At 32.3% G+C, this 23,735-nt stretch overlaps 1 protein-coding gene across 3 annotated transcripts in view; it reads left to right on the forward strand.

Moving 5' to 3' along the window:
• The window catches only part of SHC3 (SHC adaptor protein 3), a 147,140-nt gene that overhangs the window by 99,980 nt on the left and 23,425 nt on the right, over positions 1-23,735 (forward strand). For all 3 annotated transcript variants that reach the window (XM_074281481.1, XM_074281479.1, XM_074281480.1), the window contains 3 exons: positions 11,213-11,339; positions 14,998-15,148; positions 16,559-16,646. In XM_074281481.1, coding sequence (XP_074137582.1) covers positions 11,213-11,339; positions 14,998-15,148; positions 16,559-16,646 — 366 coding nt within the window. The remainder of the gene's footprint in view (positions 1-11,212; positions 11,340-14,997; positions 15,149-16,558; positions 16,647-23,735) is intronic.

The raw sequence follows: 23,735 nt of genomic DNA on the forward strand, positions 1-23,735 counted from the left end.
GACTTTGAATAGAACAGAGTGAGGTAGCTGCTTTCCTATGTCTAAAATCCTCAAGTAGCACAATGTTGTGGGTAAAATGCTAGACTTGGAATCAGGAAGAACTGGATTGAAACCTTTTACCTCAGTGTATCTTAGGCAGCAACTAGGGGAGGTATGTGTGTGTGTGTGTGTGTGTGTGTGTGTGTGTGTGTGTGTGTGTGTGTGTGTGTATATATACACACTGTTTTTAAAAAGTCAGCAAGTGAACTGCATTTATTTTTTAGCAATCATGGATTTGGAAAGAACTTTCCAGAAATCTTCCATATCCTCTCTTTGCACTATGTCCCTCTAAATCCCTATTTTCTGTCAAACTTATCCTGCCATAGGCTGAAGTCTTACTCTTCAAGAAGTACTGTAATGGATATAGAGAGGGCACCTTCCATATAGACTGAAGATTTAGGGTTTTCTGACCTCTTGAACTTTTTAGATTTCCTTTAATTATAAAGTCCTCGGGGTATTCTTTTTACATTTGTTGGAAGCCTTCTTTCCTGCTAATGACAGAAAAACACCACTTGTTTTTGATTCCTATACTTATATACTGATCTTATATTATTTTCCCTCATTAGGAAATTTCCTGAATTGCCTCCTGAGAGAACACTACCTGGAGGCTGAATCCCTATAATTATTAATTAATCTTTCTGAACTAATTTCACAATGGCTAATGAATCCCTGATCTCAGAGATTCTGAAACCCTTGCAATTACTATACAAAAGCTTTCTTCATCTTATGTTACTTACTCTTATATACTTCCTACTTCCTCAATTTGCTAATTTCCCATAACTTGCTTCCTTACCCACCTCCTCAGCTACATACAAAGATGTTCATACTCTTGATCTTGCTATCACCCACAAATGCCCCACTTTTATGTTTCTGAATCTCTGAGTTATTTTATCTGATTAAAATCTATTAAAATGAAAAAATTCCATTTCTTTCTCTACCCTTCAACCTTAAATACTCCTTTTAATGCTTGTTCATTGTGACTTCCAATCTCTCTACTTCTTTGTTCTTCCCTAAGCCATCATGCTTGAAATGGCTATAATCTTTTTCAAATTTGTTATATAACTTCAATAGGAGCCTCACTGCTGCAAGGCAATCCTTTTGTACCTTCTTATTCTACTCACTATCCAGTTTGCACAAATTCTTTTCTAAATCTTTTCATCTCTCCTCAGACCTCCCATAGTTCCCTTTCTCTAGGCTTCTCAATTGAGAATCTTGCCCCATGTTTCATGAAAAAAATTGAGGTAATTTGTTAAGAGTTTTCTGCTCTTTCCTTCTCCTCAATTCAAATCTTTTAGATGCCTTTTGCTACAATTTCTGCCTTCATCCCTATCTCACATGATGAGGTATCTCTTTTCAAGGCAAATCCCTCTACATGCACAAGTAATACCATTTCATTTTCTTCTTTAGTTTTACCCCTCTATTATCTTTACTCTCACTTATTTTCAGTCTCTTTTTACCTACTGGCTATTTTTTGTGCCACAGTACAAACTCCAAAGAAAGACTCCAGTCTTTTTATACTTTAACGTGCCTCCCCTGCACAATACTCTTTGATCCAGTTATACTGACCTTGTTCTTCATACAAGACATTTCTTCTTCTAGCTGTACACATTTTTTCCCTTTGGCTCCAGGCTTCCCTGGTGTCCTGCAAATCCTTGCTAAAATGTATTTACTGACTGGCAAGCCTAAACATACGTACCTCAAGATTGAGTTTTGGTTATTTATATTCATAAAAGAAACACACAACAAGAGTTAGCCCGAATTCTTATATCCAGTTTCAATATCTCTTATTCTAATACATTTGTACTAGACACCATGTGCTCATAGTTTTTCATTTCTGAATTTGTAGAAAAGGATACCAGCCCATCCTAGACCCTTTCACAGAGAGATGAAGATAACTAGCAATGCTTTTCATATAGGAAAGGAAGAAATAGAGGAATGGTTGACCCCTTTTTGAGATCCACTGAATTATTAGCTTTTCCTAATTATGGACAAAAAAGTTGCCTCATCATCTCAAACACAAATATTTAAGTACAATGTCTACTACATAGTAGGTGGTTAATAAATGCTTGTATGAAGTTTTTAGGGGAACTGGTATATAATTTGTGGAATGACCTTCTATTATGTTAAAATGTCAGTGGTTGAGAAAAAATAAAAGTATAATCTCTATTTGAAATGATTATATTTTTAAAGAGGATGCCTATTTTAAGTTTCAAGGTTTAATTCCCTGGAGAAAGAATCTAGGACTCTGGAGCAGGATGTTCAGGGAAATGTCCTTGGGTTGATGAGCTTTCTTGATGTCCTTTAAAATAACATAAATACCATACAATGAATATTTATCAATTCCCTCATAACTGTCATCCCAGCAAGCAAATCCTATGTAGATGTAAACTGTGTGATGTTTCTGCAGGTGCTAAAGTCCTGTCTCCTCAGCAACCATGGCTATTGAAGACTCAGAAAAGAAAGTTCTCAGTAACAGTCTTTGGCACTTTCAAATGGTTCAAAAAGAGAAACAGATAAGATTTTCTTTTCAGTGAAAATGACATTAAAGAAGATGCAGTACCATCTGCTTTGGAATTACACCCCAAGAATTATGGGATTTTCCATCTGAAAGGTGGCTAAAACTTCCTCTATATTTTGCATCCCTCATTATGATGTGATCTTGAGAGCAGGGTCTCTACTTTTCACTCTGTTCTTCCTGTGCTTAGAATAGTGCTTTGCAAATAGTAAATACTTGACAAATGTTTTTTGTTTTTTCATTTTATTTATAGTGTGTAGAATGTTCTTATTTTTGTACTTGGGGACAATACAAAGAATAGACAAAATCATTCCTGCCCTCAAAGAATTATAATCTTGTAGAGAAATTTAGTTCATCTACTCATATAATTCTCATCTATTAGCATTGGCTTAGATCCTTCTCAAGACATCTTTAAATCATTTCTACTCTGAATTCTCTTCAAGTTTTCCATATCCTTCTGCAGTTTTAGACACTAGATATCATAACCAATTCACCTAATTACTCCTCATCCAAAGATCATTCCATGCACAATTCCCTCTTCTGGAGTTTTGTTATATTTCCCAGTATTATTTTTATTTAGCCTGATAGCCTTTGGTGTACATGTCCAAACATTACTTTTTATCTATCTATCTTTATATCTATGTCTGTCTATATCTCTATCTACCTACCTACCTACTTGTCATCTGTCATCATCTATTCAATCATTAGTTACTTAGTAGTTTACTTAAGACTAGATCTCCCTTTATCTCATAGATGCCAATCAATCACCAGTTCAATCTTACTATTCATTAACATGAAAGCTTCTATTTCTGACCTACGCCAATTCTTTGGCAACCTGGTGACTTCCTGATCCTGAAGGCTAACCACATTGATGTTAGACTTTGTTTGGACACTGAGAGGCTTAGCCAACCCACTATTGCTCAGAATTTCCAAGCTCAAAAACATCTTGCAGCTTTAGCCTTCATAGTAGTTGGAATTTCAGGCATATATTACCATACTTGGCATTTGATCATTCTTATGAGAATTTAGTTTGCTCTTTATTTTAAAATATTTTATTTCTATATGTTCTTTGAGGACTTAAATTTGTTAGTTCATTGACTTCTCTAAGGCCATTTTAAATTCTGACATTCAAAATTCATAAATGAATATCTGCTCTCATATATATCTTCTATCTTGATGTTAGTATCAGTTTTCTAAGAGCATGTTTTTGACTCAATAATTTCAGTTATTTAAATACACATTAATATGCTTGAATTGCACTGATTGCAATCTTTGGAAACATACTTCAAACAATCAGTAGTTCATGTGAATAATTGAGGTTAGGACAAAATTGTAGTACTTTTGAATTGAGGCCATTGAAAAATCCCAAAGTAAAGATCCAGCATAATGTGAACTTTAGAATATAGAAAAATTTATAGAATTTGTTTCCCAACTCATTATGTTTTTACTTAATTTTTTTTGTTTGCTTCAAAGGATTTACAATGTAATAATGATTCTCTTCTTTCTCTCTCAGGATTTAATACTATGTGGTAGATAGGAGGTAAAGATGTCTGATTAACAAGATCATAACTATCCATTTCTGAATTATTGATTTATCCATTTTTATTTTTAAAAATATGAACTATCATTTCACTGGATCCTTTCCAGTTTTCTTTTTGTGCTTCCAAAATGTCAGCTTGTGGCATTATAACAACTCTAATAAATTCTTTTTAGCAAATTAAAATGAGAAAAATGAAGGCAGAATAGAAACATGAAGAAATTGTTAGGAAAAAAAATCTCCTTTTTTCTGAGAATATTAGGGGAAGAAATTCTCACAAAAAAGAGGAACCTAGAAATTATAGGTTTTTATGTTTTTAAGACAACAAAGTTTTGGATGATATTCAAGAATTGCTAAACTCCAACATGTTATCCATGTAATAGCAAGGGATGTAAGTGCTGCTTCATGTGGTGCTGGTGACCAGGGTAGTAATCATCACCCTTTTCTTTCTACCTCCTCTGTCTTTCATATCTTCTCCCAATTACACACTTAGCTTTTTTTTTTTTTTTTTTAAAGCTTAGAAGCAATATAATGGGTTCTCAGATCTATGTGATTCCTTCTTTTAATATTCACAAACACACACAATGTATTGACATGTACAGATATATATCTATACAAATATACATATGCATATATACATGTATTATTTATTACATATTTATATTTAACATTCATTTAAAAATTGAGTTCCAAATTCTCTTCCTCCTCCATCCATTGAGAAGACAAGAGATGTGATATCCATTATATTTGTGAAATAATGCAAATCATATTTCCATATTTAACCATATTGCAACTCCTCTTTCCCTCCAAAAAAAAGCTTAAGAAAAATAAAGTGAAAAAAATTATATTTTAACCTGTATTCAGAGTTCTCTCTCTGGAGGTGAGCAGCATTTTTCAGCATAACTCCTTAAGAATTGTATTAAACAAAATAGATGTCATTCATTCACAGTTGATAATTATTAAAATATTAATATTACTGTGTATAATGCTTTCCTGGTTCTGCTCACTTCTTTTTTCATCAGTTTGCATAAGTCTTCCCAGGCTTTTCTGAAAACATCCTTCTTGTCATTTGTTATAACACATAGTAGTATTTTATCACAACTATATGTCATAGCTTATTCTGTCATTTCTCAATTGATAGACATTCCTTAAATTTCTAATTATTTTTGTTGCCACAAATAGAACTGCTTAAAATATTTTGCTTTTTCTTTTGTTCCTGATCTCTTTAGGACACAAATCTAATAATGGTATTTCTGGGTCAAAGGGTATGCAGAGTTTTATAGTCCTTGGAGCTTAGTTACAAATTGTTTTCTAGAATATTTGGATCAGTTCACAACCTCACAACACATTAGTGTCCCAACTTTTCATATCCACCCCAGCATTTATTATTTTCTGTGTTACTCAATCTGATAGGAATGACATGATACTTCAGATTTAGCTTTCATTTTTCTGATCAATAATAATTTGGGGCATTTAAAATATTATTATAGATAGCTTTGGTTTCTTCTGAAAACTGCCTGTTCATATCCTTTGGCTATTAATTAGGGAATGACTCATTTTTGTAAATTTCTCTCATTACATTATATATTTGAGATATTAGACTTTTGTCAGAGAAACTTGCTTTAAAATTCCAACATCCCCTTCCCATAGTTTCTTGTTTTCCTTCTAATTTTGGTTGAACTGGTTTTTTCTGTGTAAAATCTTTTTAATGTAATATAAACAAAATTTACTTCCCCTGATGCTCTCTATATGTTCTTTGGTTATAAATTCTTTTCTTAACCATAGATCTAAGAAGTAAAAGTTTTCTTATTCACCTACTTTGTTTATGATATCCTCCTTTATGTGTAAACCATGACTCATTTTGACCTTATCATTTTGACCAGACCTTGATATGTCGTGTGAGCTTTACAATTTTCCAGCAATTTTTGTCAAATAGTGAGTTCTTATGTCAAAAGCCTATGTCTTTGGGTTCATCAAACACTAAATTACTATGGTCATTTGATATTTTGCTTTTTGTACTTAATCTATATCATTGATTCCCTTCTCTATTTCTAAGTCAATACCAGTTTGTTTTCATGATTTTCACTTTGTAATATACTTTGAAATTTAATGCTTCTAGGCTGCTTTCTTTCACATTTAAAAAAAAATTGGTTCTCTTGATATTCCTCACCTTTTATTTTTCCAGATGAATTTTATTATTTTATTTAGATTTATAAAACTTTTTTATAGCTTGGTGTTGAAGTAAATAAATAATTTAGGAAAAATTTTTCATTTTTTATTATATTGGCTTGCTTTACTGATGGGGAGTTAATATTTCTCCAATTGTCTATCTTCATTTATATGAAAATATTTTGTAATTGTGTTCATATAATTTTGGGGATTATCTTGGCAGATAGACTCCCAAATATTTTAAATTGTCTTCAGTTATTTTAAATGGAATTTTTCTTTCTACCTTTTCCTGATGAATTTTGTTGGCAATATATAAAACTGATGATGATTTATTTTCTACAACTTTGAAACAAGTGTTTTTTCAAGTAGTTTTAGTTGATGTTCTAAATATACATTCCTATCACTCGCAAAGAATTATAATTTTGTTTCCTCAATGTCTATTCTAATTCCTTGAATTTTTTTGTCTTATTGCTATAGCTAGCAATTCTAGTATGACATTGAACAATAAATGTGATAATAGACATCATTGTTTCACCCTAGTTCTTATTGAGCTTCTTCCTTTCTGATCATTTTAGATAGTACTTATAATTGTTAGGAAAATTCCATTTATTTATATACTTTCTAATGTTAATAATAGGAATGACTTGTATTTTGGCAAAAGCTTTTTCTGCATCTATTCACAAAATTGTATGAATGTTGTAGTTTATTATGTAGTAATATGGTCAATTTTGCCTATATTTTTCCTAAGACTGAACTAACTTTGCATTCTTGTTATAATTACCACCTGGTCATGGTGCATGATTTTTGTGCAGTATTGTTATAATCTTTTTGCTAGTATTTTATTTAATTTTTTTGTATCAGTATTCATTTGGAAAATTGGTCTATAGTTTTTTCCTTTGTTTTTGCTTTTCCTGGTTTAGGTATAAGAACTATTTGCCTTAAGTTAAATTTATATTTATCTTTAATTAACTTTGACTTCTTTATGGTTGAAGAAAGATTTGGTTTTCCTGAAATGTTAGGCAAGACAGAACAGATCATGTTATAGTATCCATTGTCACTAAGAGAAGGAATATACAGGTAGATTTTTGCTTCTAACTTCCCTTATTTCTTAAAGAAGTGGTAAAACTGGGGCCTTCAACAAAATTCTTTTGTAACTCTCCTCCTTCCTATTGCCTCCATACTATTTATTTTTTCTAGCTCACCTCATTAACTTCTCATTGGGGTCATCAAGGCTTACCTCATTGAGGCTGCCCAATGCTTAGCTATTGACATATATAACACTTCCTTTCAGTCTACCAGACACTTGAATTCCTGAGGATTTTTTTTTTTTTTTGCCCCTAAACAGCAGGGGATAACCAATCTCCTCAACCAACTGTAATATATTTCCCATGTAGCTTCATCTCACTTCAATGACTTTCTAGTTCTTTTTGTACCTGTCATTGATTGATTCATTTAATGAAGATATGTAAACCTTGTTCACATCTCTGATGGATTGACTGACTGTTGTTATTTTATAAAAGTATAAAAGCTAGTTAAGTGGAATGGAGTGACATCTTCCCTACCTAATTTCTTAGTCTTCTTCCTCAGATTTCCAGCCAAGACAACAAAATATGATCAATCAAAAAAAATTTTGCTATGGTTTCAAAATGTTAGAAATTGTACATTTCTAACCTAGATATGAGCTGTCAGATATTGAGAATCTCAATATCTATCTAGTTCAACCCCCAAACCAAACAATTCCCATTTCAGCATATCTGAAAAGTATTCATATACTTTGCTTGAAGACCTCCAAAGATAGCAAATGCACAACTCTTTGGGTAGTCCATTAAACTCTATGAATTGAACTCGAAATTGAAGGGTTTGTTTTTTTTTTTTTTAATAACATCAAGTCTAAATTTACTTCTTTGTCTCTTCTATTTGCTGCTCTTGGTTCTATCAAGTCATTTAGTCTCCCGTCTTAGTAGGCATTAATATATAACATCTAAGTAATAGATTTGCATTTGCCAAAGGTTGCTGCTTGATGAATGTTAAATAATAAATATTATAATAATAAAATACTAACAGATATCCCTGAGTTTTCTCTAGTCTCATCTGTTGTGCCCATAGCTGAAAATATGACCTGTATATCAAAAGAATGAAGGTAATAATGTGATTCAAATATTATCTTTGAGTTAATTTTCCTGGTAAACTCCTTTTCCTCCTTCTATGTTCAGTTCTAATTTTGATTTCAAAGGGAACATTAGCCTTAAAGAGGGAGTTATGTCCTGGGAGCATAAAACCTAATAATATGAACTGCTGGATACCTTATGAGACTCTAACTTGTACACAGCGTAATGCATAGTGACCCATAGGTATTTAATTATCATTAGATGACAAGTACCTAGATGATAGCTTTTATTATGGTAATAGTTTATCTCAAATTGTACCTTTCCAAGAAAACAAAGAAACAGCCTGTGTAGGAGAAGCTAATGATTCTTTGTATTTTTCTTCCTCTTTTCAGTTTTCATATTTTAACAAGGTTACCTTTCATGTCTCTGTTTCTATGCCCAGTATAGTTCTGTCGGTTACCAAGGGAACGATTACTAGGGCTGTACATGCTTCATTACAAGTTTCTTGCAAGGTGACAAGGGAGAAAGAAAGAAAGACATCCTTCAGGATAAATATATGGAGAACTATTTAAAAAATAAACAGGTTGTAATGAGATAAAAATACATTCCATATTCTATTCTAAGAAGGTCTCTTTAAACGTAATATCAAAAGTACTTTGTATTTCTGTCTTGTGGAGAAGAACTTTCTGAAAACTAGGACCCTTTCTCTTGGAGTCCCTATAGAAATATTTTTGCAAGGATCTTTTCTTTTTCTAATCTTAATATTCTTCTTCTTCTTCTTCTTCTTCTTCTTCTTCTTCTTCTTCTTCTTCTTCTTCTTCTTCTTCTTCTTCTTCTTCTTCTTCTTCTTCTTCTTTTTTGAAAGACTCACTGCATTTTATAGTCATTTGCATTCATAGCCTTTGTATGAAGCACAGAATGTCCTCACTTAACAAATTGGAAAATAAAATGATATAGTAGGGTAGTTCAGGCTTACCCAGAGTCACTTAGTAAGTCAGAGAATGAGCTATGGCATGGGCTCAGATGGTCAGATACTCTAAACTGCACTCTAATTATTGAAATGTTACCTTTCTATTTTAATATCCAGTCCTAAATAAATCAACTTGAAGCTCAAATACCATACTCTTAGAGCAGTAGTACTGATTTATGTGCTCATTTAGCTAATACTCTTAAGACGCAAGACTAGAGACCAAGGTCTTCATGACTCTGAGGCTCACTATCAACTTTGTCATTCTTTCTTTTACCTCATGGTTATAGTAAAATGGTCACCTTCTAATATAGTATTTAATGTGAAGAAGAGAAAAGTTTCTAAGAATTTAAAGAAAAATCCTTAAAGAAATATTGACCAAATCTCTTTGGAAATAGGAATTTAAATATTTAAAAAATGCAGTAATTGAAAAAATAACAAATAGAATTTGAGAATTTTTTAATTTACTTCAAAACTTGGACTTTACAATGTTTAAAATGATTTTATTTCTAGGAATTCATTTTTATAACTTTCTTAACTAGTGATTTGTGACTATTGTTTTTTCCTAACTATTTTCAGATGGAATCTCATTTGACTAAATTTTTTAGAGTCTATTTTCTGTGGGATATAGCTGAAGGGCTATGAATTCAGTTTTTCTGATATTAATCACTAATCTATCTCTGTTACCCATCTGTAACTTCCCCTTAATAAAAATTTGAAAGCTAATGGTCTAATGATAAGATTTCTTTATTGCTTTTAGGCGAAAGTGTTTTTTATAAGAACATTGTATGTTTGTATAAAATTGCCCCCAGTTCAATATCAGATTACTATCCTTTCTCATTATCATTGGTATTCTGACCTAAGCAGGTAAGATAGAATACTGGCCCTGGAATCAGGAAGCTATGAGTTCAGATACAGTCTTAGTCACTTACTAACTGTATGACCAGGCAAGTCACACAATCTCTATTTGCCTCAGTTTCCTTAGCTCTATAGTAGGAATCATTATAGGATCTATCTTTTAGGGCTATTGAGGATCAATAGTATCTTATTAAATACTATTTTAAAAACCCTTAGAATAGTGCCTGGCACACAGTAGATACTTAATAAATCCTTATTTTCTTCCCTCCTTACTGATGAGTTATTTTAATAGTGACTGCATAGAACATTTACAGATATTTTCTGTCTATCTCTTCATTGATGGGGACTATAGAGAAACTAATTGCCCATTAAGGGATTTCTGGTGATGAGTCATACAAAGCTAGAAGAGTTTGGCATTTAAGAACTCTCAAATGTTCCATAGATAGAAGTTTATTTGGTTGTTGATATTTTGGTTTTAATAATCCTGAAAACTGGAAATGGAAATGAAAACTGCCATTCAGTATGGTGTAGACAACTACTGTGATAATAAATGAATAAACAAACAAATAAAAATGCTAAATTTTGGGACTTCAAGTCTATTTTTTTATATGTACAAATCAGCTATTTCAATTTTCAGTTAATTTGGAACCACTTTAATAGCTAGATTAAGTCAAGTTAAGTACTCTCATTCCCCTAGTAAGGGTCTAAAAACCAAAACCTTATTTATTTGTTTTTGCTGTTGTTATACAGTCTAAAAGGAAAGAAATTATTTTAGTGAAGGTAAATATGGTTACTTTTCAAGAATTTCATAGTATCTTATCTCTAGAGATTTTTATGAGATTATAAGATGACAGAGTAAATGTGATGAAATAGTTTGAAAATATTAAAAAAAAGTAAAAAAGTACTTGAAGCCATCTTATTTGGAATAGCTTTTTTAGGAAGTTTTGTTTGTGGTAAAGCATGCATAGTATAAACAAAGCCTTCTGCACAAACTGCTTTATTTTCCTTGCTTTCATTAGCTTGCCACATACTGGAATGCTCTGATGGCTTGGCTCGAGATGTTATCAGTACTATAGGCCAAGCTTTTGAACTTCGATTCAAGCAGTATTTACAATGTCCTTCAAAGATACCTGCTCTTCATGACTGGTAAGTAAAAGCATAAGACTGCTTTGTTATCAGTGTTCTTTAAAATACATACAAGGGGAGTAACAAAATTTAGTGCTTTGTTTTTAATTAGGACTACTAAATTTCTGGTTAACAGATTCACCTGAAATATAATATGAGAATGGTGTAAGGAGAAACTATAGCAATAGTGACCAAGGTTATATTAAAAACTCATTTTAATTGTTGTTCTTTCTGCAATGGACCATGCAACTATGGAATGTTTCCATGTGTTATTTTTCACCAGGTTCATGTCATTTCTCATTGCATTTGTCTTATTATCATCATTGAAAAATATCTTCTAAAAAAATCCCTCTTTGTAAGATGCCTGGTGCTAGCTACTCTATGAAATTATTGATCTGACAATTTGTGTCTTCTGGAAGTTTATAATCCAAAACAATGCTGTCACCTATATTTTAATCTTCCTGAATCTTACATGAGTCCCATTTGACTAAAGGTTACCTAATGGCTTAAATTAATTGCACACAATTTTCTGTGTATATCATAAAAAGAAAAGATAAAATAAGAAATGCCATATTGGGCCAGCTGCTGCTAAGATTCATCTGGTTTAGTGCCCTGACTATGAAAGAGACTTCATTGCCATTTAGTTAGGGTATGAAATGAGGAAAGCCTAAGATCAATTACAACTCAGACACAGTTGTGGAATGCTGGGTAAGTCTCTTCACCTCTTCCTTGTACAAATAAAAGGTTTGGACTCAGTGATCTCTAAGTCCCTTTCATCTTTACAATTTTTGTCAGTATTTTATAGAGGAGCATTGCAATCCATAATGTGAAACTCAAAAGACTTGCCTTCAAAGGCCATGATGGCCTGTCTCCCAGCATTTCTACCTTCCCTTAATAACCTGTTATATATGTTTTTTTTTAATATTATATATCTTGTCTTTCTAAGCCTTTTAAAGCCAATTTAAAGATAATTTACATGTTTTTGTTCAATTAATTTATAGTCTGCTCCAAAATATGAGTTCTTTTTATTTGTCTACAATTCACCTTTTCAAGGATAGATGCAGATAATACCTAATTCTAATATTTTATTCTTATAATTCATAGGTAAGTCAGGGTATTGTTATAGATATATAGATATCTTTTATTGCCTTTAGTGATAGTATAGAGCACTCATTTTTATTTTTTAAATTTCCTCTTTCTTGAATAGTTCTATTTTTGTTTTTCATTCATCAAAAGTAATATCAAGACACGCATTTGCATGTAGAAATATGTAAGTAGTATTCTTAGTTGTAAGTTCCAGACAATATTTTTCACCATATACAGTATCTGATTTCAATGATTATTTCTTGACAATGTTTTAATAGAGTTCACTTTTTTTTGTGAAAAAAATTCAGCTACATATTCGAATGAGAACAAATTTTAGATTTCTTAAATTGAAGAGGTGGTATTATAAAGAAAATGACAGAGAACTGAGAATCAGGGGATCTGGCTTCTGGTTTTGGTCTTGCCATTAATTGGCTATGAATCTTAGGTATATGCGTAATTAAGAGTTTGAACTAAATGATACCCTAGATTTCTGACAGATTTCAAATTCTATGACTTAAGACAACAACAGCCTCACAAAAGGCAAGTTCATGTCTTCAGCTACTTTGTGTGAATTGCATGGAAAGAAATGAAAGTTTGATGAAGCAGCAAAAGGAAGAGAAGAACTAGTCTCAGTTCTTTTATTATTTGTTTCACATTAAGAATTCAAAATGAATTCTTAAATGTAGATTCTTAGAGTAATTTGGGCAAACCAAGCTTTTACTGTTTAGGACATTATTATTTGATGGTGCTTGGTGCTTGGAATCATTCAGTGTTAGTCAACTATTGTAGGACAACATCATGAATGTTTAGAAAACAAAATGAAAATGTTATTGAGTTCCTAAAATTTCATTGAGATAGTGGAATTTTATTTTATTTTCCTTGTTTCACAAATGGAGCCTTTAAAAATATTAATTTCTTAGAGTTGTCTCATCCTTCTTATCTTCCATATTATCTTACTTTTTTGCTTTCCTAATTTCTCAGTTCTATTCTCTTTGCTCACATTTGAACTATCCACATACCTTTTTGTCATGAACTTCATGTCATCTACTTATTCTCTCTTATATATCTATCTTCTCTTTAATATTTTACATACACTTTGCTTAATCAATCACCATCTCTCTCTCTCTCTCTCTCTCTCTCTCTCTCTCTCTCTCTCTCTCTCTCTCTCTCTCTCTCTCTCTCTCTCTCTCTCGATATTGTACTGCTTATAAGTGTACTCAAATATTTAGACCTTGGTTGTAGATATGCATAGAATTTGATAACCCTACTCATACATTCAAACATTACAACAAACTTTGATGGAAGAGGTGATTGGGAAAAATTATTTTCACTGGTATGAAAAGATGAGATGTAAGACACACAAAGAGGAGAGACACTATACACAGAGAGGAGGATTCACCCAGAGAGGAAACCTGCACATTTCTGAGGCATTTCCAAAGATGTGTCATAAAAACTGTGAATCTCAAGAGATGAAAAGATTATGTACAGAGAGATGGTAGGAGTTAAAGGCAGAGGTAGAGCTATAAGGAATTTCTGGTCTAAACCAAGAGTCTCAGGAACCAGATTTAGAGAACAGTAGAATAAATTATCTTTTCATGCTCTTTACTGGTAGACAATTTTTTAATTTTCTTTTTTCTTTATAAGAAGTAACTCTTTGGGAGGGAGATATTTTGGGAAATGAAGATAAAATGAAAACAAAAGCTACTACTAAAAATAAAAATAAAATGCATATAGCGTGGAACAAAAGGGATGTAGTCTGTGCTAAGCCATTTGATCAGATTTTTCATACAGCTCAAGTACATTACTCAATAAGGCTTTTTTGATTCCCCAGCTACTAGTACCTTTCCTCCTCTACTACCTTGCATTTAATTACCTTTTATTTATTTTGCATTTATTTCACTTTTTAAAAAAAATCTCCAACGCTTTACACAGTACCTTATTCATAGTAGACACATAATAAATGCTTATTTTTTGATGATTGATTGATTCACAATATAAATTGTGAGGAGTTGGGATTAAGAAAAAAACACTCTTACATTTTGCCTCTTTGTCCTCATTTTTTTTGTCTGAGGTAAATGGGATTAAGTGACTTGACAGCTAGTAAGTATTAAGTGAACTCTGGACCTCCTGGCTTTAGAGCCAGTGCTCTATTCACTTTACCATCTAGCTGCTCCTCCCATATTGTCTCTTTAAAAAGATTTTATTTTCTTATCTTCTACAGTATCAGAGATAGATGCAAAGCAGATATACTTTTAGCCTGAGCCAGAATTGTTCATTTTAGGAGTGACCGGAAAGAAATAGAAATTATGGATGAGTTTATAAGATGGAGCACACCCCTATGCACTGTATAGAACAAGAAGAAAACTGGAAAGTTGAATTTTTCTGAGCACAATTCATTTGAATAATTGCCAGCTGCTTCAGAAGGAAATGGGTACACAATATAGAGTGAGATGCCTGGCTGACAACATACTTTGTAGATTATGTGGGTGATGAAACTATCTAATTAGAGGCATGAATAATATTCATTAGGCCAGTTGATTGCTTTGCAAGTATACATTACTTACTAAAACCAGTGTCAAACCTAACCTTACAGCAGGCAAAGTCTGGATGAGCCATGGACGGAAGAAGAGGGAGAAAAAACAGAACATCCATATTATAACAGCATTCCCAACAAAGTGCCCCATGTGGGAGAGTTTCTTGATGTTAGATCAAAAACCAGAATTTGTACTACTGACACAAGCAAGGTATGTCAGAAGATTTCTTTTTCCTTTGGTGAGGGATCAATTTGCTGAATTATACATTTAATTTAAATTTGATTCTCTTGGCAGCTTATCTCATTAGCCTCTTTTGTTGGATATTTTTATGTTAAATAAGTATAAAAATATTTTGGTTCAGACAGTCTGAATCTGGAGACTTGAAAAAAATATGAAAATTAGCATGTTCAAAACAAATTGCATTATTACTTGGATCATTTTATGCTGCCTTTTTTTATATCAAATTTTAAATTTTTTCATGTGAGGTTGGACATTCTATGTTCAGTAATAGAATACAACTTTAATATCTAATCAGACTCTTATATTTTTCTTTGTTTAGTACCTCACATGGTTATTAAATAGATTTCATATTGAAAATTACAATTCTAATCCCATTTTCCCCTTCAATTTATAATATACTTTTTAAAAAGCTAATGCATGAAATGGGGGTGGGGAAGGAAATTGAATATTTTAGTCTAAAATGGTTTCTTCCTTGTTCTCCACTATGACCTTCTCATCTTAGAACTTATAACAATCATCAACATACCACCCTGTGACATTGATGCAGAAAAGAAAAGAAATAATAGAAGGTTGATAATTATATCAGGATGCTTTGGGGCCATAAGAATGGCATAATATATGCAATTCTCAGGAAAGATAACATTCTGGAATTGCACAGCCATCTTGATCTTATTCCAAAACTACCTTAATAAAGCACTTAACTTTTAATATTTTGATATCTCTTTTTATAATAAAAAAAGTGTCATATCCCTTAAATCAGAAATTTGTGAGGCAAAATTACAATGTTAAGTATTCCAAGAGACATTTCAGTCTTATGTATATAAAACTAACAGTGGTAGGATCAGTGTGTTAGCTCACTCTGAATACAAATATTTATATGTGCTGGCCATGAAGAAGTAGATACTTCCTAATTTGAATAGTATTTTTAAAACATATGTTAAGTAATGCAGCTGCATAGAGAAGAGCCCATTTTATTGTTACACTTGGATAAAAGATTTTTAGAACAATAAAGATATATGAAAGTTAATGAAGACAAGCACTGGGGTACAGTTTTGATGAAGTTAAAGAAAGTATTACTTACACCTACACAAACACATTCTTCAAAGAACTTGAAATCTTAATGCTGCCCTGGAGCCATGAAGAGAAAATTGGGCATAAATATAGCATGTAATCTGTCACAACATCAAGGACACCACTACTATTATTATAGCTTTTAACAATAGTGAAACTTGAAGAGGATGATTCTATTTCTCTCTTCCTCTGCCCCCTCTCCTGTCTCTCTCTATTTCTCTCTTTCTGTTTCTCTGTCTCTGTCTCTGTCTGTCTCTCTGTCTCTGTCTCTGTCTCTCTCTGTCTCTCTTTCTGTTTCTCTCTCCATAGACTGCAGGAAGAGAGCAAACTTACTACCAGGGAAGGCACTTAGGAGGCAAATTCAGTGATGATTGGCAGCATGCACCTATTCATCAAGGTAAGTGGCTTTCTTCTAGGAATCTAACATTTAATAATAGCTAACATAGTGCTGACTATGAGCCAGGCACTGTGCTAAGCACTTTATAATTACTATCTCATTTGATTCTCTCAGCAACCCTGGGAAGTAGGTTCTATTTTTATCTAAATTTTATGGATGAAGAAACTGAGGCAAAAAAAGATTAAGTGGGTTGCCTAGGGCCACACAGCTAGCAAATGTCAGAGGTTAGATTTGAACTCAACTCTTCTTGATGCCAGGCTATCCTTTGAATTAAAGGGCACAAAATCTTTTTTTTTTTTTTTTTTTTTTTTTACCAAAACAGAATAATTCTCTATTGGTTGCCCAGTCTTTGGCCATTACTATGACTTTTGTGAGATTTTGTGTAAGTGGAGGATTTGCTCCATAAACTCCTCATTTGCTATTGGTCAGGTCTAGTTAACATGCCTTTATTATGTGCCTATGTCTTAAGAACTGTCAATATAAAGAAATGCAAAAAAGCCAGTTCTTCTCAAGGAATTCATGGTCTAGTAGCAGATAGCATATAAACAACTACTGGAAATATCATCTTGGTGTTAATGGCTTTTTCCCTTCAGTTTGTTGAATTATGATAACCTCAGTCTTGAAATTAAAAAAAACAACCAAACATGTTCCTGTTGTTCACTGTTAGACAGATTGAAGACATTCTAGAACAAGAGTTGCATTTAGAACATGAGATGCAGTGCTGCTGAGAGCACTAAGGAGTAAAGATAATTGAATAAGTTAGAGATTTATCATTTCCAACTTTTTATTTTCTAATAAGAGAACCCTTAAAAGGTAGATTTGTATATTTATAAATGTGTCAGTAGCTTGCTCAGTTGGGCTAACTTCTTGCAGGACAGAGTGACTTAGTTGCCAGGTCACTCCTCAATGGACTCAATTTTTGCTGCTTTGGTTATTTCTATTACTGTCCTTAGTTGCCAAAGTAACCTCTAATGGGGATTTTGGAAAGCTCACAAATTCTCATTCACCTAAGATCAAGAAAGAATAAACATAGAAGAAGCAAGAACCAAACTTTCAGGGATACATGGCAGCCTCTCCTTCTGTTCTTTCCCTTTCCTGGAGGCTCACAGAAGTTCTTCCTCACTCAAAAACTGCAAGAGAAGAGAAGCGTGGACTTTTTGATTCTTTTGTGTATGAAGTCAGTTCTTCTGGCTCAGAACATTATTCCTGATTCTAGGAAAAGAATAAGCAAGGAAAATTGGACGGTATCAGATAGGAGGCAATGTGCTTATCACATCTGGCTATATATGGGAGAATTCACCCTAAAATTCTGTCACTTATATGTCATACAAAATAAGGGGAAAACCATATCTAATCATGTATGTGTTGGCTTAAATTAAGATTTTCTAAGGAAAAATAGCCTTATTTTTTGAAACTATGTAATGAATTTTCCTAGTAAAATAAGAAACTTGTTTCGGTGGATAATCTTGTAAGGAAAACAGGGCAAATTTGTGACCTTGGGAGGGAGAAGAAACAGAGCATATTAGTTATTTGTAGCTATCATTGGGAGCATGAGTGTGTGGAAGGGGAGGGGTTCAAATTCTGAGAATTAGATTTAGTTGTTTTTCTTTCTCTGAAATGGAGTTACTCATATCAATAGAAGGACATTGAGGCTTGTTTTGCTAGTGTCATTACTACTAATGTAGCCACCTACCCTGTTTAGAGGTTACTGACTCTGCCTTGACTACAGGAGGGAAAAATTCCCTGTTGTTGAAGCACATGGGGAGGAGAAGAAGTCATGTTACTCATGGCACAGTAGCTTTAGGTCCTTTCATTTGAACCTTGAATTAAAGCCCCATGTCCATCAGAATATCAGTATGGCTCCCTGACTACATGATTTGGAACAAATGTTCATGAATTCATAGGACGAAGTGGGGGAGAAGATCCCACTCCTAGAGCACAGCATGTGATTCAGTGGTCTGACTCTTCCTCTCTCTTGAGAAAGATAGATGTACTTCTTTGTCCTCAGGAACATTTATTTAGTTATAGTTCTGGTCAATGGTTCATGGAGGAAAGAGAGGTAGGTGTCAATAGCCTCAATGTGACTTGCTGCCCATGCAGATAGTTTATTTGGAATGTGCCAAGAAGGAATGACTCCAAGAGGCATTGCAGGAGACTTTATTAGCAGTCCATTGACATTTACCAGTACTGGCAGTTGATATGAGTAAGTAGCAATGATTATAATGACTGTAGGCACAGCAACAGCAAAACTAATTAGGAACAGGAGAGAAGGGCAAAGCCTGAGGGAGTCCTCTATAGGAGTTTAAGTGATTCCTGAAAGATGAGGAGGAAGATTTCTAGGCATTAACCAAGAGTGGGAGACAATAAAACTGTCCAAGGACTGTCAGTGACTGCTTTGCTGGCTGGGAGTTTTAGTGTGGACAAGATATGTTTTTGTTTTTTATTTCCCTTGGGACCATCTGGATGGCAGTGAGAGCATTCCTCTTTGCCTTGAAACAAGGGTAGATGTATGACATTTCTCCTTTACTGAAACAAGAATGAGGTGTTTCCTCCTGAATACGTGAACCATTATAATAGGTCTTTTTTCCTGGATGTAGGGTGACAATGCTCCAGGTTGCTGCTACCTTGGCAATGACAGCTTTTTGCCAGTTGTCATAGACTCTCAGATCACTTTTTTTTTTTTAACTTTTTAGCAAGGCAGACAACAAATTAAAACTGTGATAAACCAAAGTTATGAGGTAGGTCTCAAATAGTGAGAAATTAGGTTTAGAAATTAAAATACTTTTATTACAAAACCTCTTCTTTCTGTGCCCATTACATTTTTCTTTGAAGCTTTACTAACTTTTTTCAATTAAATCCATGTCCAACAACTCCAGAATGCATAATAAACACTCAAGTTTTTAGAGTAAGCATGAAGAGCAACAACTGGATTTTGTAACCAGTCTTAGGCAGGCAGAAAATTCTGGCCTCATGAATGAAGTCAGGTAGGAAATAGAGAAAGAATAAACCAATAATGACTGCAGAGATTAATACTTGGATTTCAAATCCAGAAGGAGATGAAGAAATCAGGGAATTTAGTTAAAAGGTTCCTGGTCATATCTTAGGGAAAAACTTACCAGACAGTGATATCAGAAATAGATTGGTGTTAATTATAAATCCAGAATGACTAGATATGGTAGGTGAGACAGCAAGTATGGGCTCTGTGCATTCCTCCTCCAAGAAAGTAGAAGACCCTAAGTTGGCATATTATCGTCAGAGACTCACTAGTATATAGAATCTTGGTCTGGAGTGTCCAGAAAAAAGCTGGAAATAAGGAAGGGTTACAGGTCAGAGTTTCTTTTTCTGAGATATCAACATTATTGTGCTACAGTCCAAGAAACGAGATGTCCAGTACCATTCTGATGGTCGAGATCGTTATCACTTTGGGTTGTGGGTGATATGGTGCCACTTCTGATGGCATTGTAACATCAATAATTTATAACATATTCTTCTAGGGGAACTGAAGGGCATTTTTCAATTTATGGGTCTTTGTATAGATCCATGTTCACAAGTTGTGCAAGGAGGGGACATGTCTGTGGACAGAACCATTAATAACTGTTGCTGAGTAGATAATATTTCAGACATCTATTAATTAAAGATGTGTTTGATATAGGGTGACTAAAGGTTTAGCTGGCATTTGCATAGGGCATTGAATGAGAATGTTATAGAATATTAGATTATTCTTTCTGCTCATTATATTTTTTACATCCCTATAATTGTTAAGGAGGTCAAATTCCCTTAAAGTAACAAATTATTTCCTTTTTCTCACTTAGAATTGTACTATTTTATAGTGTTGTTGTGATGAACTTGGTAAACTTTAGAGTGCTAGATTTATTGGAACTATTATCTTTAATAATCTAACCATATGCAGTACCTTTGTTAATGAATTTCTCTTATCTGTTTTGGACCTATTAGTCTAAATTCTAATCACAACCAAAAAACTGAATGCTATTATTATTATCTCTGACAAGCATCACCAATTAACAAATTTGTAGTGATTTTATTTAAAAATCTTTTATCAGGACTAATTACTTTTAAAATTCTATTTTAGGTCTTCTTTTATCAGAGGTAATCTACAAAATTTTAAATAAGCTACTTTGTAATGAAACAGAATCAGCTTTCACTAAGAGCAGATAATAATTTGGTATGAATAGAGGCCTGAATTGCACTCAATTTGATCTGAATAGCATCCCCAATTTCTCATACCTACATTGTACAAAACATGATTATACAAAATCATGCTTATTGTCATGATCTTAATATCAGTGGGTGCAAACAATGATAAAATATTATAGGAAGATAGGGAAGAAGGAAAAGATAGCAGTGATAATAAATGAATAAAGCAGTTATTTGAATTGAAGCTCCACTTCAATCTCACTACAATATCTCTTCATGATGTGGAGTTGACCCAAAGTCTACAAAATATAAGCTCTGAAAAGATCCAAACAAACTGAAAAGGATATTTCAGTTTGAAGGACATTCAAGAATTCAGATCAGATAAATTTGGAGATGTTCATCTCTAAATTGGCTAGGGTTATGAATTTTTTTGACCACCTCTCTTTAACACTGTTTACTAAGTCTTAGATGATTTTCTTTCTGCATAACTGAAACAAATAATATCCAAATGGACCTATGGGGTTGAAGGTGTTTAAATTGAAAGAAAGATTAAAAAATAAAATTGTCAAAGCCAGTAAGAATATGTGTATATTTGTATGTATACCTATATCCCACATATATGATAATTATTATATAACATATTGTATAGGACATTGCGAAATTAAATAATTTGTCTGCTCATGGTCATCTAGTATGTGTCAGAGGCAGAATTTGAATGCAGGTCTTCTTAACTATAATGCTTATTTTTTCCTCTCTTACATAAAAAAAATGAAATCCCAATGAATTTTATTCAGGAGTAGCCTATATTTGGACCAATGCGATATTTCAAGAAAGGATAACATAAATGGCAAGACAACTAATAAGTGTGCTAATTGTTTTTTCATTATGTAAATATTTTTGACATATGCATTCTCATATGCACATTTGAAATATATTAATATATTAGTATTCTTCAGAAAAAAATTTTTTCTGTAAAGATAATTTTAATGCAAAAAACTTTTTTAAATTATGGAATAAAATAAGCATTCCCATAACATAGTATATTAAAAATGATTGTACTAATCATTTTAATAATTAAAATTATTAAAAATGAAATTATAAATATGTTATATATAACTTGCTATTTCTTTTAAATATATGATAAAGTTATAATGTAAACTTTTTTTTTCTTCTCCTTCCTTCACCCTAGAGATAGTCACTATGAGAAACATACATATACATACATACATACATACATATATATGTAAAACTACTCAATACATACTTCTATTTGTCAGTTTTCTCTGTCTGCAGAATGTCTATCTTCATATGTCTTTTTATTAATATGGTATTTATAATAATCAAATAGTTTATTTATTTAAAGTTCTTCTTAAAACAACATTGACGTTACTATATATAGTGTTCTCTTGATTCTGCTCATTTTGTTTTTTATTATTTTATGCAAGTTTTTCTAAGGTCACTGAGTTCTTAATTTCTTATAGCACAGTAGCAGTCATTTACTACAACTTGTTCAGTTATTCTCCAGTTGAAAGTAATCTCTTCAATTTCCAGTTCTTTTCCACTACAAAGAGAGCTATCATAAATATTTTAGAACATATAATTTCTTTTTTTCCCCTAATCATCTTTGGAAATAGATGTATTTGTATTGCTAGTAGTATTGTATTGCTAGGTTCAAGGGTATAGGCAAGTTGATAGCTCTATAAACATAATTACAGATTTTTCTCCAAAATGATTGAATCACTTCATAATTCAATAAGAAATAATTTACTGTTTCAATTTTTTCATATCCCCTCCAACATTTTTTGCTTTCCCTTTCAGCCATTTTAACCAATCTGATGGATATAAAATGATATTGGTGCATTTTTCATATGACTATAAGTTGTTTTGATTTCTTTATATTAAAACTGCCTTTCTTATCCTTTGAGCATTATCAATTGTGGAATAACTCATCTTCTTATAGATTTTACAAAGTTCTTTATATATTTTAAATATGAGAACTTAATCTGAGAAAATGTCTATAGAATTTTCCCCAAATTTTCTGCTTTCCTTCTGATCATGGCTACATTTGCTTTATTTGATAAAAGACAAAAAAGACAAAAAATGCAAAGCAAATTTATAAATGTCAGTGGTTCAATTTTTTTGGCAAATTATTTAAATCTATTAGAAACATAGCTTATACCATTGAAACACATAATATATTAAACAGTTATATATTATGAATCTATTATGTAAATATGGGGTAGAAGAGAATGAATCCTTTCCCTCAAAATATACCATTGGATATTAAAACATGCTTATAGATGGCTGGACAAGTATACTAAATTAGATCTTACTACAGAACATATGAATGTCTTTATGACATAACTTTCAGATGGGTTACTTATTGTAATTAATGGTTAGTATTGGGTAGATTGTCAGTTTTATATGTGATATTTAGCATCTTGTTACTTTTGATGCTATATCAATAAAATGCATGTAGTATCCAGTTTCTGTTTTTCCTATAGGTTTGTTGATAGTAAATAAATTAGATAAACCATATGAAAGTTTGAGTTTTTCAGTGAAAAATGATTTTAAACATACATATTTATTATGGATTTGAAATTTTTTTCTTCCCATCCCCAAAAAATAATTGAATGGAGGAAAGATGGAGAGGAACCCTTCTATAAAAACATATTAATATCAATCTTATACTGATTAGGCATGAGAGAATGTTCTTCTTCAGAAATTCTTAGAGTACCCAAGGGATTTTTGTAATTTCTCAGTGAGACATTAAGTTTTAAATTGTATTATATTCTTAGGTTGTTACATTCAGAATCCCAAAGGGAAGTGTAATCTATATAACACATCCATGAACAATTAATATTTCTCCAATTATTTAAATCTGATTTTGTTTGTGTAAAAAGTTTTTTTGTATAATTTTGTTCATATATTTCC

The sequence above is a fragment of the Sminthopsis crassicaudata genome, chromosome 1 (assembly GCF_048593235.1).
Source record: "Sminthopsis crassicaudata isolate SCR6 chromosome 1, ASM4859323v1, whole genome shotgun sequence".
Classification (NCBI taxonomy): Eukaryota; Metazoa; Chordata; class Mammalia; order Dasyuromorphia; family Dasyuridae; genus Sminthopsis; species Sminthopsis crassicaudata.